Here is a 17208-nt window from a genome sequence, read left to right as displayed (position 1 = left end):
ATGGGTGCTCAAGGGTACCCTTGTTGCAGCCCATGAAAGTCAGTCTCCCAGGGCATAAAGCAATTTGAAGATGGTCAAGAATCAACCTGGAGGGGGAAACTATTTGGCAGAGGACTCAAATATGTGTTTTGGTGCCATCTTTCATCTTGTGGAAACCAGGATGATCATTTTAGAAGACAGTGTCTTAGCTGGGATATCTAATTAGGTGGTGTCCTGATATTTATAAATCTTCTCTAAATGTTACCAACTTTAATGTTATTGCTTCTGCTGAAGAGGACTATGTCATAACCAGCAAAGAAACATACTTTATGCATCTTTGCTTTTGTGCCTTTTTTTAAATGCCTGAACTGACTTTTCTTTCTTCTCAGTCTAAAGAATTATAACCACCCTCCAAACTCAGGTCAAATATAATTTCTTGTGTGTAGCTTTTCCTGTTTCTAGCTTATTCACTTCTGGCCAAGTATTTCTCCTATAATATTCCATTGAACATATGTTTACTTTTCTTGTAGCCCTCACCCACATGGCTACATTCCTCATATATATATATATATATTTTTTTTTTTAAATCTTTGTCAGTCTGTATGTAGTAGGTGTTCCATGGGATTTGGTTGACTAAATTGGTTTTCTGAGGGACTTTGGTTATAGATATGCCACCACATGAAGGGCCAGTCAAGGCTGAAATCTTATGAGCACTTTGGAAAACAGGTAGGTGGGTCACTCTGTCTCTTAAAGTACTTTCTTCTCTCCCTATGTTGTTGTTATTTTAAGTAGAAGGTTTTCTGTTTCTTCAAGGAAGACTAAAGAAGACAGACTCATTTTCCAAAAGAATTAATTATAATGATGAAAGAGGATTGGACTTTCCTCTAAATCCGGAATTTGGTTAATTTATTCTTTATTTTGTCAGACTATGTGCAGTATTTCAATGTATTTCTTTGAGTATCTGGTGTTTAACAGAGGAAGTTACACAGTGCCTCTCCCTATGAAGGGAATTAGTTTCCTTACTTAAGAGAGCTTTTCTCAATGTACCATATCCTTAGATAAACTGGGAGGATAAAAGGGTAGGAGACATTTGAGTAAAAGTCAGAAGAAGTTGGTACAATATTCCATCATCTATTTCCCCTGCCTTCTTTCCCAAGTTAGCTACATGGAAGTGCAGTTAGCTACTGCACTTGGGGGAAATAAATCTTTGTTTTTCCAAATGGTGTTGCAAACCAGAGACCAAGTAACAGCTGAGGATTGAAGCTTCAAATGTTAACTCTACACTGTATTAAGCATTTCAATTGAACAGCAATATGTTGATGGAGATCTTTTCATGTTATTGGGTAAAAATAAACTTGATCAGCTCCATCACGTGGAGATGAGGCGGAAGGATACATAACTCATTACTTAGATTAGGACAAGACTGATGTATAGTTTTTCACACTGGCTTATCATTAGTGGATTATAAAGTGAGGTTCACCTTTCTGTCATTTTTAGAAGTGTATGCTTCCTGGTCCCTGGAGCATGTGGTGGTATTTTATTATTTTTGGACTTTTACTGAGCAGATGAGTTTTAAAAAATGAAATTATTGAGGGATGTTTCTTTCTTGAATGTCTTAAAAGACATACCTTTCTTTCAGTCAGCCATCATTGTAATTAAAGATCCATCTGGGGGAGAGGACTTCCTTTTGTGTGGCCTAGTCTCTTGGGAGACAATTCAGCAAGGCCACCGTTGGCCTAACAAGTTCTTCTGGTGTGCTAGAAACTTTTCTAGAACAGAAGGTGGAGGCTTAAACAACAGCAGATGCTTCTTTGACATAGTGTCTACTTATAGGAATGATCTATAGGAATGTTAAAAAAGAAACTCTATTGGCTCAGCTGTGACAAAATGATAATTGCAGTAAATTTTTGGAAACAGAAGGGAGGACACTAGTAGGATATAATTAACATTAAGAAATTAAATGGAGCACTAGTAAGTAGCAGCCAATAATGATGATCACCCAAGACACTAACAAATGAGATAAAGGCAATAGATCTGTACAAGGGATAGATTTATTGTTATGTAGGGAGAACAAAGGCGTTAACAGTGTGACAAGCAGGCTAGTTACAGACAGGTGTGAGTAAAAGAGCTGCACAAAGTGGGAATGAGGTCAGATTATTGTGTAAACTGGAGAGCAGCCACAGTCGTGTGGGGATGAGATCAGAATAACTCAAGCAAAAAAAAAAGAAGAGGCAGTTTACAAAGACGTGTAGGTGATGGAAAAGTTTGCCCCATCTGTGAAACGATGGAGGAAGGACAATGTTACTTTTCAACAGGACAAGAAGCCAGCAATGGCCAATGGCAAAAAGGGGGACATTTTATGTGCTGTTCTCTTTCTACTTGTGGGGAAAAATAACAACCCACATATTCACAAAAGAAAGGTGTATTTATCCCTTGAGATGTTTTTAATAAAATGGGGGACAGAGGAATAGGAGAGGTAGAGGTGTAAGTCTGAAAGTACTTCAAAAACCACATACATCTAAAAATGCAGGTTTGTTGTCTACATCTGTGGGCTTACATTATTGATGTTAATGCTACTCTTTTAATATTGAAAAAAAAATTGTTTGCACACATAGTGATAAGTTATAAATTATAATGGCATGGGTTTATTTGTTTTCCTTAAGTCAGAATTTTTTCAGTAACTACAAATTATTGCTTAGTTATGTGTCAACATTCTAGTCTCTAGCATTTAATTCAACTTAATTAGCTATAGGGAAAAATTGTACCATAATAATTTAATCCCCCCTTTTAAGTAAACCTGTTATTTAGAAACTTAGTTCTGTTTATTTCTGAATGCAATTCTATTACCAGCTATATGGAGATAGAAAAAAAGTGATAATAATGTTGAAAGAATGAAAATACCCATTTTTGGGAGCTGAGTGTGTTTCTCAGTTGTAAAGTACTTGCTTGCCTCACATACATGAGTCTCTGGGTTTAATGCCTAGCACCACAAAAAAAAAAAAAAAAAAGAAAAAAGAAAAAGAAAAGAATTCTCATTTTGACTCCTATTGACTCCTGTTGTACCCTATATTGGTATGAATAGTGGGATGAATAAAGCTTGATTAATTAGTATTATGAAAAGACTAATTTGGGATTATTGTTTTTTTAAGATGGAGGTATAAAAATATTTAGCTTGATTATCTTTGTTTAGCAATATATGTATGTATAGATTTGTATGTATATGTACATACACATGCAGGTAATGTTCAGTGTTCTATTATACTTCTATTCTTTCCAGAGTAGTTTCATACCGAATTTTCCTAAAATCCAAATCATAGCTTATTTTTTGGTTCTGGGATTTGAACCTGGGGGTGCTCTACTGCTGAGTTATATCCCCAACCCTTTTATTTTATATTATTGTTTGGTAGTATAGGTGATTTGAACCCAGGGGCACTTTACTATTGAACCATATCTTCAGCTTTTTTTTTTTTTTTTTTTTTTTTTGAGACAGGGTCTCACTAAGTTTCTGATGCTGGCCATGGACTTGTGATCCTCTTGCCTCAGCTTCCCAAATAGCTGGGATTTCAAGGGTACACCACTGTGCCTGGCTCAGAGGGTTTTCTTTTAATATAACAACAGTTTTGGGACCCCAAAAGTATTCTTTTACATGTTAGAAGGCCTAAATTGATGTAAGGTGTTATGGTGCCTTATGGGGGAACTGACTTAAAGAATTTTAAAATGGTATAATGATGCTTGATAGGCTTTCATTGACACATATTATCTCATTGTTCAAGATTCTAAAATCAGGATGTGACATAATATTTTATAGATGTTTTATGGATAAGGTAATTGAAGCTGAGAGAGTGACTTGCCAAAGGTCACAGCTAGTATGTGTTAAGACCTGTGAAGAGTCTGAGATTTTTCTCTACTTATAGGCAGCACACTTTTTCATGCTTGCTATCCCAAGGATAGTGACAGAAGACACAAGACTCCTAAGTTGGAGGCTAAAGACTTTTTAATCTACCCTGGTAGATTTTATTACACAGAAAAGTTCAAAAGACAGTTTTCAAATCATATCAAACCAAAAGAAGGCTATGGAAAGTGGTTTGACTAAGGATTTATATTATTCACAGTATAGTAAGCACCATAAGTTTCACATTGATTTAAACTGATTCCTGATTCCCTCCTAACATCAGGATTAGTGCAGGACATCTGTTACGTGGATGGTATGCAAGCAGTGTAGCATCAAGATTCATCAAAAGGGGGGATTCACTGATTTTATAGTAAGCAGAAGCAAGCCAGCTCTGTCAGGTAGAAGACATTACTTATCCTGAAAGGTTACGTGTTGCAAACAACCTTGAGAAATAATCCATGAAAGAGCAGTCAGGGTCTTACATTCTTGGCATGCCAGCAAGAATGTCCAGGGTTGCTGAAGTCCCGTGGTGCATTTCCAGTTAACAACAGTACGTAGCAGAATTAAGTGTATGCTCAGTTCTGCTGAGTTTCATTACTAAAACTCTAGCTGAAAATTAGCAAGTATAAGCCTTTCCCCAAATTATGTTTATCTTTGTCTTCCAGTTTATGTTGAAACTAGTTCTCTTGGTTTACTCGATATATTCAGTTAATTAAAAGTAGTTTGGTTATTATGAATTCAAAGAACAGAAAGCAGGGTGCAATTTTGGGAAACAGTAGATTCAGCCTCAGAATCTCCTGCTATATTCACTGGCTAATGCCACTGCAAGGAACCCTGATAATGTTTTCACAAATGAAACTTCTTGTCCCAGTCATGATAAGAAAGTGTGAAGTATACAATAGGAACTATGAAGAAATAAGGCACAAATGGTATAACTAATGGTGAGCATAGTGTATGGCAGGAAAGAAAATAAGTAGTTTGTTGCCACTTTTCAAAAGCCAGCACAGGAAACTTTTATTTTGTTTTTCTTGAAAGGTTAATTAAAAAGAATTTTAACTTGCAGAGAACCTTAGAAATATTGAATCTAGCTTCCTTATTTTATAGATTAGAAAATTGAGAGGTAGAATGAGTAAATGCTTGTTCAAGAACAAGTTTTCTTGTGGCAAGAATAAAGTGGTATGAGATTATTATAATCATTCTTCTCTTAGTGTAATGTAGGGGGATCGGTGTACATTTTCTGATTTGCTTTATTTCATGAATTTATAATATACTGTGTCTCCAAAGACTTATTTGCTAGTGGAGAAACAATAATTCAATTTGATATCTACTATTATAAAATCATGAACAAAGTCCTCGGAAGAATAAGTAATTAGGTCAGCTTGGGGAAAAGGAAAAGAATTATAAAGGTGCCGGTGTGTGAGGTGGGTCTTAAAGAATTACAAATAGGTTTCTAGGTAGAAAAATGGAGGACCAACATTCTATATGGGGGAATTTATGTGCAATGTATGATGAATGAAGGTATATAAGTTGACCAAGAAATGATGAAGTGTTAGATGTAGCTGGAGGTGACTTGATTTGAGGATGGAAAGACAGGAAGAATCCAGATTGGGGAAATTCTTAGATGACAACCTAAGAATGTGGACATTTTTTTCCTGGGGAAAGACTGACATTTTAAGGTAGGTAGTTACTTGTGGTATTAAGTATAATATTTGTTCAGAAATCAGAATTACTAAAAAAGTTGGAAATCACAAAAGCCAACTGCAGTAGAGATTTAAGAAATATGGGATTGAATGTAGGATAAAATTCTGAAAAGAGGTTAGGATCAAATATAGGATCAAATTCTGAAGACTGAATGGTCCACTGAAACTGGAAATAAGTAAGTTGTTGGTGCCATTTGTGGGAGCAGTTTTAATAGTGTGAGAGTAGAGAAGCTAAATGGCTGCTAAGTGCTGAGGGAAAGATTCAGATATGAGAAAATGAAGACAGCATTTGTTTCTTCATCTTCATTAATTAACAGTTTATAACATACTCTGTTTCAAACCTTCAATTTTCACAAACTAGGTACATCAAATTACATTTTTTATAACTTTGTAATTATCTACACACTATATTTATTTGTAATTATCCATAATTCTTAGATATATAGATATAATAATTATAGGTAGATAATTTATAATTATCTGTTATATATAGATATATGTTGTTATCTACATAAATATATAAATAATAGCTTTTTAAAATATAATATTTCTGTGTAATATTAGAATGCTCTGTCCTAAACATTTATGGCATAAATTTTATGAAATTTTTAAAAGAAGCAGTTTCAAATATATCTAGTTGTGGAATATTAAAATTCTACAAGGCTTGTGATTTATTTATATTAATATTAATCAAATTGTTTACCTTGATAATTTCTTAGTGTTGGGGTTAGATGAATATGTTTAATAGTCATATTTTTTTACATAAAAATAGTAAAAAAGATATTTAAAATATTCAGAGTTGTAAACATCAGATTCTTTTTTTTTTTTTTGTTTGCTATTTCTCAGGAGGACTGTTATATTTTATTTCTATGTAATCCCAATAATGAATAACAGTTTCAAAATTGAGACTTGTAGTTAGATAAATTTGAGCTCTTTTTCATTTTAAGCAGATGAATTGGCTTGGGTTGGTACTTCATGTGAAAATTTTTGACAAGTATAAATTTAGAGATTTGGAGAATTTAAAATCCTAAATTTTTGAAGAAGAATTGAAAAGCAAAATGCATCCCTAACTTTAAAAGTGTAGTTAGTCCAGTTGCATGCATGCGTGGAAGACCATCCCCTCTCATGTGGGAATTTCTCAGACCTGTGCTAGAAAATTGCCATCACCTCCATCTAGTGCAAAGAGTTCAGTATGTCTTGATGACAGTAAAACCACTTCCTCCACCCATGCAAACAAGTGGAACTGGGCATCATCTATGTTTCAAACAGATCCTCTGTGCCATTAGCAAGTATAATAACCAGATGAGTATATGTTGGGAAGTGAAGGTTAAAGACATGTAGAGAGATACTGGCATTCTAAAATTGGCTGTGAGATCTGCAATTCAAATGGCACCTAGGTTTCCTTTGTCTGAAATTAAAAGTATTCTAATAGCCAACTAAGTTACCTGATGATTATAATAATTTATTTGAAACTATTAAGGCACACATTTCAAAGAGTAGTCTAGTGCATATCTTCATTTAGACTAATGTGTTTATTTTGATTTGTCTTATTACATGGGGTTTGTTAAGCTTCTCATAGTATAGCAGCCATAAAGCTGGAGGAGAGCAGCAGCCTAGGGTTAATTAGGTGGCTTTCAGCAGAGAAAAACACTGAGCTCATGTATTGATGTTATATTGGAATGCAAAGGGGTAATGGGAGTTTCCAAAATGAATTAATATCTGAATAGAGATTGAAAACATAAGGTATTTAGGCTTGTAAAAGAGTTGCAAATTGAGAGATTGGAGAAGAGTGTTGAGAAGGAAGCAGTGTCTTATAGAAGGGATAGAAGCAAGAGAGCACAATGCATACCTGGTTAGTGAACCTGGTTAAAATAAACCCTCACCACAACCATTAATGGAAATACTTTAATGCAAAGATGGAGCATTGCAAAAGCACAGTGTTGCATCAAAGGGTTTTAGGAACCTGATCAACTTTGTATTTTACAAATATCACTGATTGTACAGTGAATGGAACAGATTGCTGGGGGCAAGATTTGACAGACATATATGAGGAGACTTTTGTAATATTCTAAGTAAGAGATAATGATGGCTTTAATTAGGATGATGTAGATGAGGAAAGAGAACTTGGTGGACTGGAGAGTTATTACAGAAATAATTGATAGCTCTTGGAGATGGATCAGATAGGTGGAATAGGACAGAGGGAGAAGTTGTCATTTAGCTGAGATTGTTATTGGTTGTGTTATTTTTGGGATTGGCAACAATAAAGATGGTCATTCTCCCAAAGAGAATTGTTTTTCTTTTTTGGGGGGGAAGGGAGGGAGGGTGGTACCAGGGATTGAACTCAGGGACATTTGCCCACTTAGCTACATCCCCAGCCCTACTTAGTATTTTATTTAGAGATAGGGTTTCACTGAGTTGTTTAGCCCCTTGCTTTTGCTGAGGCTGGCTTTGAACTCATAATCCTCCTGTCTCAGCTTCCTGAGCTGCTGGGATTATGGGTTTATGCCACTGTGCCTGGCAAGAATTAGGGTTTTGGTATCGTTTGTTCTGCATAATTGTATAAAATAAAGTTAGAAAGAAGAGAATATTAATTTTTAAAAACACCACTTATCCAGAATATGTGATGCCAAAAAGCTAAAGCCATTACTACTGTGGGCTGTTTTTATAATGTAAGAACATAGTTTATTATGAGGAATTGTTTCATTTTTTATAATATCATTTTACAACAGTACAAAAATATTGTTTCCTTTTTCTTCTTTTTTATATGCAGTATCCTACACTTAGTGTTAGATCTAGCAGGAATCTTGGAAGAAATTATAGTTTCCCCCCAGAAGTGAAGAAATTGTTGCTCTAAGAGAGGATCACATGATGTCTGTGAGTGACATTAAGGAATACGTTTCAAGCCTTCTGATGGCTACTCCATTGCTCTTTCCACAGTACCTGGCTCACTCCATGTTGATTATTATGCTACATTAAAGCAAACACAGCCGAAGACTTTGTCAAAGAAAAACACCAATGTCACAGAAGAAAGGGAATCCTTGCTGAAATAAATACATTTTTTTTTACTTAAATTTTTTGGGAGTACGGAATTCTAAGAGTGGATAACTAGGGTTGCTGAAGTTCACTTATTTTTTAGAATTCTTTCCTGTCCATTTATTGGGCTCTCATTTCAATAAACTGGAAAGAGTTTAAAGTCAAAAGATCTGGATTTAGGCTTGACTTTATCTTTACAAAGTGGATGAACTCATTCTTCCCCTATAGACATGAGTTTTAATTTAAAAAAAAAAAAGCCTATAAAATGAAAAACAAAAAACCCAAGTATGTGGGAACAGATTTCTTTAAGTCCATTCCTTACACTGTCTTTATTATTTTATATTTTCCATCTTTGGTTTTCTGCATTTACCATTTTTAAACTGACTCTTTTTCTCCATAACGAATAGGAATCTCTTTAAAAAGTCTAGTAAGTTGTTGGTGTGCATGTCCAGTATGGTCCATGCCCAGTATAGTCCTGTTTATAGAGTGAATAGAATAGGGACAGATTTGGGGCTGTGCTGTTACGAACATATCACTGTATTTACTTTCCTTTGCAAATAGGCCTGAAGTTAGAAAGAGAAGACAGAACAGAAAGGTACTGGAGTTTGGAGCAGTACCTTGGATATGGGGTGACTGTCGTACTGTGGTCTTCCAAGTAAAGGGAGGAGAACTCATGATAAATTACTGGGTTTTGTAGAGAAAATAATAGAACTTCTATTTGTATTTATTTTTAATTTATTTTTTAATAAAATTCTGAAAATTATATATATATAAAACTAATAAATACAGATGTACATACATATGTATATGAATAGATATGCATATTTAAATTATGAGCATGTACTTAAACATGTTAAGCTGAGGGTAGATAATGGTCAAATAAGCTTGGAAATCACTAATAAAGAGTTTGCAAAAAGCTGAGTTAAGGTCATCAGAGTATCAAGATAAATATGTTCTTAATAATTTTATTTTTGCTTATGATGATCACTGGAAATAAAGAGAGGAAGCCTAAAATAAAAATAACAAAAACAGGGGTTGGGGCTGTGGCTCATTGGTAAATACTTGCCTAGCATGTGTGAGGCACTGGGTTCGATTTTCAGCACCACGTAAAAGGAAATAAATAAAAGTTTATCCACAACTAAAAATAAATATATTAAAAAAATAACAAAAACAACATTTTGGTAGCAGATTTTATTTGACCAAGTTGTCTATTGCTTACAGAAATCAAGGAAAATTATTTACCTGAATAAGTATTTAAGATTAATTTTATACTCTTCATGACTTTTGGTGATTGTTAAGCAATTCATTGGAATTGTTAAATAAGTCATCTCATATACTAAAATTTATTCGGAGTAATTCAAAATTTACTTAAACTTTTCACTTAAAGGAGCAGATGATAGTTACATTAGTCTTTTAAAAAAAGATTTGGCCAAGAGTTTTTAAGTCATATTATTTGAAGATTTCTTTTTTAAATTTTATTTTTACTCATTGTTTTTCACAGAATAAGACCACAGCTTGCCAAAGAAAAGATTGAAGGATGCCATATTTGTACATCTGTCACACCAGGAGAACCTCAGGTCTTCCTAGGGAAGGATAAGGCTTTTACTTTTGACTATGTGTTTGACATTGACTCTCAGCAAGAGCAGATCTATACTCAATGTATTGAAAAACTAATTGAAGGTTGTTTTGAAGGATACAATGCTACAGTTTTTGCTTATGGACAAGTAAGTTCCATGTTAATTTCATAGGAGTTGTACCTTTTCAGAAATGTCAATTAAATTGTACTTTCATTTTTGTTTCTTGAGGTTATGTTGAGGTTGAACATTTTTCTCTTTTCTTTTGTTCAGACTGGAGCTGGCAAAACATACACAATGGGAACAGGATTTGATGTTAATATCACTGAAGGAGAACAGGGTATTATTTCTCGGGCTGTGAAACATCTTTTCAAGAGTATTGAAGAAAAAAAACATACAGCAATTAAAAATGGGCTTCCGCCTCCAGACTTCAAAGTGAATGCCCAGTTCTTAGAGGTAATAATCTAATTGTGTCACTGATTTCCTTTAAATTTTATTCTTAAGGCCATAGCCCTATGACTTTATATTGTTGGCTTCTAGTACAGTGCTTTGTAGATATACTGGTAAATGTTGTTCAAGTAAGTTAACATTAGATAGTTGGCAATAAGTACACCTTACTTATAGGCACTGATATTAGCATATAAGATAATGAACACTTTAGCAATGTACATAGCGTAAGAGTACAATTAATATTGCTTATTTTTGAATCTTTCTTTATCAAGGATAAAGATAAATGAAAATTACTGTGATAATTTAGAAAGGATCACAAAGTGTTGGAAACTCAGTAACTAAGACCAAAAGGGAGGGGGAGCATGTGAAAAATAATAGGATTACAGCAGTAGCACTAATCTGGCTGCAGAGGCTGGTCTCTGCAAAGACAGATGCGTCAATGCAGTCCTAAGTTTGGGGCAAGTTTTGATTAATTTAAGACAGTTTAATCTATTGTGAGGAGCTTGACAGAAGAATATGTCGGATTTGAGTAACAATGTAGTGAACTGAACCTGGCATTATAATTCTGAGTCCTTGGTCAAGTGTGTTTTGGTCTAAATCACCTGATCCATAAACTAATCATTTTGCTTGGTGGAACATGTTGTTCAGCTGTATTAGTACAAAGTAGAAAACTTAATTCAAGTTAATATCATTTATTTTACTGCTAGTTTTAATGGATACCCCAATTTAGTTAAAAACCATGGAGAATACACGGATGCATTTCTACCAAAAGAAAGGTAGGTAATAGTTAAAAAAGAAAAAGTGTTCTTCCTTATGTTCATACACTATGGAGTGTATGTTATGACACTCATGGAAAAATTTCTATCAAAATCAAACTTCTAATATTTCTTCATGATAGCTCTATAATGAAGAGGTCCTTGACTTGTTTGATACCACTCGTGACATTGATGCAAAAAATAAAAAATCAAATATAAGAATTCATGAAGATTCGACTGGAGGAATTTATACTGTGGGAGTCACAACACGTACTGTGAATACAGAATCAGAGGTGACGTTTATGTTGTAGCTGAAATATAGCCCTTTTGTTCGTTTTATTTAGTTTGCATAAGATAAAGATTTGAAACTTGTGTCCTTATATGTAAGGAGTTAAAAATCATATCTTTTTTCCTTATATTTTTAAAGCAGGACATATTATAAAAATGTCAATGTTATAATATAGGCAGTGACTTCATGACTTCAAAAGTATCAAGGCAGTGTGTGTATAGTTTTCTTTCACAGATAGGGTTAAACAATTGATGATGAAGGATGAGATCATAATCCATTTGTATCTTTTGGTATAACATATATAGATAGAGTGTGACTTGACTCCGAAAGGAAAACTTAAGAAAAATTACAAAATCCATAAAAAAATTTCAACAGAAGACAAGAAGAGATTGAGTAAATTCAAGTTATTGCTCACTTTGTGCCAAAGTATTCTTCTGTAACCATTTTGGAATGGAATCTGCAAAAGTCAGCAAATGACAAACAATGGAATCTCAGTGTTTTCTCCGGTTTAAAAAATAATACACCATTATACCGAGAAGTTCAGCTCAAAAAGTGCCTAAAACTAAAATTAAAATATGAAAAACTGCATCTTTTACATTCCTTAATGTTAATGGGGTTTAGCTTTTAGCTCAGATGTAAAATTTCACTGTGTTGTGTTTAAATATAGCTCAGGTGAAGCTTTCTTTCCTTTTCCAGATGATGCAGTGTTTGAAGTTGGGTGCTTTATCCCGCACTACGGCCAGTACCCAGATGAATGTTCAGAGTTCTCGTTCACATGCCATTTTTACCATTCATGTGTGTCAGACCAGAATGTGTCCTCAAGTAGATGCTGTGAGTTGATAGTTTTCATTTCTTAAACTTTCAAAATTATTTTATGATAATTTAAACATTACATGAATCTCAGTAGAGTATGTGGGCAGGGAGTAATGAGTGCAGTTACCCAAGATGCTTTGGATTTGAGGACCATGTGCTATAGGTTTCCCTTCTTCAACATAAGTAAAGCCTCAGATGTTGATATTGGAGTTTGACCTCTTTGGAAAGTAAGTTCTTTCCAATATTAGGTTTCAAATTTCCAGCAGACACATTTGCATTTATTTTCATTTGGCTTCATGCCTTCTTTTTCGGTTGTGATTATATAGGTATATGGGATAAGGACAAGGAGAGGTTAGAGGATAGTCATGTTAATAAAAATACTTTCACTGTTTACCTTACTTGCAGGAAAATGCAACTGATAATAAGATGATTTCTGAATCATCACAGATGAATGAATTTGAAACCTTGACTGCAAAATTCCATTTTGTTGATCTGGCAGGATCAGAAAGACTGAAGCGAACTGGAGCTACAGGCGAGAGGGCAAAAGAAGGCATTTCTATCAACTGTGGACTTGTAAGACTAAAGCTGTGTGCCTGGAATATATCAGGGCTTTACTCTTGTCCTTTTCTTTTTTTACAATATATAATATCCTCTTATGGGGATCTTTTCATGCACACAACTGAGAAATAAAAGTTGCAGTAATTTATTAGTGATTCATGAATCTTTGACATTACATGTAGACTTTTCCCCCCTTTCCCCTCACATTGCAGGTTTTCTTTATGTGTGTAAATTTAGTTGTTAAATTTTACAATATGTGAAGAAGGTGTGTTTACATATATATATATATATACACAAACACACACATATATAATTTAAAATTTTTTTCTACTTTCAAAGTAAAAAATATTAGGTATTTTATGAAACTCAAAGAAGCTTTGAATTTAACATTTAATGACAGTTATTTTATTGGTTTTGAGAATTATAGTCAAATGATTTTTTTTAATGAAATTTTTATAATTATATTAGAAATTAACTTTAATGCCATGCCACCTAGTGGTATGTTGATTGGAAAACACTTGTGCTTGAGTTGGTTTAAGACTTCCATTATGTGGAAGAAAATATTTTAGAGCAAATTTTGCTTACTAAATCTTTTCTTTATTGTCTTCATTATAAAATTGGACATTTGTTCCTGCATAAAAGTAATAGCATCACTAAATTTCTGTGGTGCTGACGACATCAGGTTGTGTGCTTTCTGCTTTGCTTCTGTTCTACCCTGGATGTGGGGTCTCCAAAAATATGTTCCCCCATCCTTTTTTAATCTTTGCTCAACATTTGCTCATATATCAATGTGACCCTGGTGTTGGGGCACTGCAGCCCTCCCAATACCATGATACTCCACCATATATTTGCATGTTGTATAAAAGGGCATGACCTGGATCTTGGACTTTGTGTATTGTTTTAAATTTCTTAGGAGATAAAATTATGTTGGTATTTACATGTGGGTTGTCAGGGAAAGATAAAGTCATTGCTCTGTTTTCCTGTTTAGGCTGTTGAGGCATGTTGAGACATATCTGGTAGTTTCATTGTGACCAGTGCTTAAGACTGTAACTAGCCTGTTTAGAAAAGGAGGATCAAGACACAGTACAATCCTGATGCCCCTCACTGTATGTTTTGGTCATAGCAATGACATAATTATAGATATTTGTATTACTGAAGGCTAGCGTGGCCAGTTTTAGATAATGCTTATCCTGTAAATGCTAGCTCATTGACAGTAGGAAAAACAGTGTGGGTGGCAGGAGTAACTGTAGACTTCAGCAATTTGACTCATTATTCATATTATTTAAAAAAAATGAATGCATAGCATATAGTTTCATTGTTATTTCTATGGGTAGTTTTACTTTTACATGAATTTCTAATTCAGAAAAATCATACTGATACTTTTATTGTAGTTAAAGTATATTTTAGCCACATAAGGGGTCTATATTGCAACAAGAAAGTTTCACAGGACTGTTTACTAACTAAACATTTTGTTTCTTAATTGAGTTGAGAAGAATTTACAACATGAATTAATATTTTATGGTAATATTTATATGTATATGAGAAGTAATACTTATATATTTTGAATATTATCAGTTATTAGTACTTAATATAGAAAACTTTGAAGTTTACTTTATATGTACTTGAAAATACAAATGTAAAACAGATGTTCTCATATTTGTCATGTCTCCATTTTATTTTCTATAGTCATTCTTTATTTAAAAGTGTTATAATTAGTAAACATATGTGATTTTTCTCCTCTCTCTTTTAGTTGGCACTTGGCAATGTAATAAGTGCATTGGGAGACAAGAGCAAGAGGGCCACCCATGTCCCTTATAGAGATTCTAAGCTGACAAGATTATTGCAGGATTCTCTTGGGGGTAATAGGTATGCATAAATGACTATCCTCTATATTACTAAATTTTAATTATTTGTTATTTTTTAGTAAATCTATAATGCGATTTATAGATTTATAATAACTTCTTTTATTATAAAGCAAATTAATAGGACAATAAACTAGTAGTTAAGTAACAAGTGTGAATCATTATGTTATTATTTCATATAATCCTTATAACACTCCTTGAGGGATTATTATTCCTATTTATAGATAAGGAAATTAAAATCCAGAGAGGTGGAGTAATTTATCAGTCATTTAATTTGTAAGCAAAGTTTACAATATGAGCTGTTTCTACTATACCATTGTTTCTGTTTTAAGTACTTAGCACACAGTAGATGGTACATAAAATAAATAAAATTTTGTTAAAAAATTAAGTGCTATCTTTAAATACTCTTGAGTATTTTTGTTGAACATATTATCGAAGAATCTCCTCAAAACTCAAACTTTTTTTTTTTATATACGGAAAAAAATTTTTAAATGTCCACTGTAGGAAATATATAATTGTTTGCTGGTTTTCAACTTTCCAGTCCTTTGCATTCTGACATGGTTCATTAACTAAGCACATCCTTTTGGTAAAGCATTCCACTTTGTAAATGTCAACACTTTGACTTCCCAACTGGAAACATTTTTGCATTTAAGGCAATCATAGTATAATTCAGGCAATGATAAACAAGCACAGCAAATCTATTTTACAGTGTTTTTTTTTTTTTTAAAGAGAGAAAGAGAGAGAGAGAATTTTTTAAAAATATTTATTTTTTATTTTTTGGTGGACACAACATCTTTATTTTATTTTTATTGGTGCTGAGGATCGAACCCAGCGCCTCGCGCATGCCAGGCGAGCACGCTACCGCTTGAGCCACATCCCCAGCCCTTTACAGTGTTTTTGATGGTCTAAAATTCATTTACTGAAAAAAAAATCATTAGATACTCTACAATAATCTGGTAATTAAACTTCAAACTTTCTTTATGAACAATGATTATTCAAAGAATTTTGGATAATGTTAAATATATTTGATTTGAGATCAGTTTGTTTTAGAAAAAAGGTTTTTATAGAAATAAACAGCATTTTTATATTTTTTCCTTTTATGTAATATTGGCATTGTCTTAAGTCATTTCTTTTATAGTATATCCTATGTGTGGACACAGTTTTGCATCCATGTTGCATATTTCTTTTTAGTGTTCTACATTTTCAGTCCGAATTTCTGTATTAATCTGATCAAAAATTTTTGTTATAACTAAAAAGAAATTTTTGTTTTAAACCAAATGTACATTTTTCTAGTTTTTAAAATTGTGGTAATTTGTTGTATTTATTTCTTAACTTTAAAAAAAAGCAGAGATGTTAAATGACTTTCCAAGTATATATACTTTTGAGTACTTCGCTTCCTTTGAAAGGTTCCTTGCTCTTTAAGCACTCTTAAAATATTTTTACTGCAGATCTTGAATTCCTGTTGAGTTTTAGACAGGCTATAGCCAAATAGTCTCAGATGTCACCTGTTTGCTTAATGAATAGTAATGTGTCTGGGGAGATGAACCCTTCTAATTTTACTTTTAGTGTACCTCAATTTCTGCTTTAAAATGGTAGGATTGAATTTCTAGTTGAAAAGCATTGTGCTTAATTTAAATTTCAGAAAGCAAAATATCTTCATTTTTTAAAGCTCATACAAATAAAAGAAAAATTTTAATCAAGGTGTTTTTATTGGAAATAAGCTTCATATATTTATGTTAATAATTATGTGTCTTTTACAATTATTTTAAACACAGTGACTTTTACATATTTATAATGTTTAGCATTACAAGTTTATACCAAAGATTCTAGAATATACAGAAAAATATAAAGTATGGATAAAAATTAGCTATATTTCTGTTGCCTAGAAGTAACCACTGATAACATTGTGATATATTTTCTTCCAGATGTGTACTATAAATTAATATATGACATATATAATATAGCATGTTTAAATGATATCATTTCCTTTAGAACAGAATTGAAATTATTGTGTGAAATTTAAAAATAAATAGCTTTAAAGTTTTCTTTGAGTTTTTCCTAAGAAAGTCATTTTTGAAATTTGTATCTTTTGGTTTTGCTTAATATATCAACTTTTCCCTATACAATTGATTTTAGCTAGTTCCTCGAATTCCTGACTTTTGTCATTCTTATCAAACTTTGCAAGATCTTAGTGCTTCTCAAAATATTTGTGAAGGACGAGTCCCTCACCCCTCCCCATTTGGTGGTGGATTAATAAATATTGTGCATGACTGCACTGTTTACCCCATTTATGACTCACCATG

General features: G+C 33.0%; 1 protein-coding gene across 11 annotated transcripts in view; it reads left to right on the top strand.

The window, feature by feature from the left end:
• Nucleotides 1-17208, top strand: part of KIF21A (kinesin family member 21A) — a 146631-nt gene that overhangs the window by 65343 nt on the left and 64080 nt on the right. For all 11 annotated transcript variants that reach the window (XM_081310709.1, XM_081310713.1, XM_081310712.1 and 8 more), the window contains exons 2-7: nucleotides 10106-10328; nucleotides 10452-10634; nucleotides 11527-11676; nucleotides 12369-12503; nucleotides 12891-13058; nucleotides 14794-14909. In XM_081310709.1, coding sequence (XP_081166835.1) covers nucleotides 10106-10328; nucleotides 10452-10634; nucleotides 11527-11676; nucleotides 12369-12503; nucleotides 12891-13058; nucleotides 14794-14909 — 975 coding nt within the window. The remainder of the gene's footprint in view (nucleotides 1-10105; nucleotides 10329-10451; nucleotides 10635-11526; nucleotides 11677-12368; nucleotides 12504-12890; nucleotides 13059-14793; nucleotides 14910-17208) is intronic.

Source organism: Spermophilus citellus (assembly GCF_964194105.1).
Source record: "Spermophilus citellus genome assembly, chromosome: 10".
NCBI lineage: Eukaryota > Metazoa > Chordata > Mammalia > Rodentia > Sciuridae > Spermophilus > Spermophilus citellus.
Note: the sequence above shows the minus strand (reverse complement) of the source record. Positions and strands in the feature narration are given on the sequence as shown.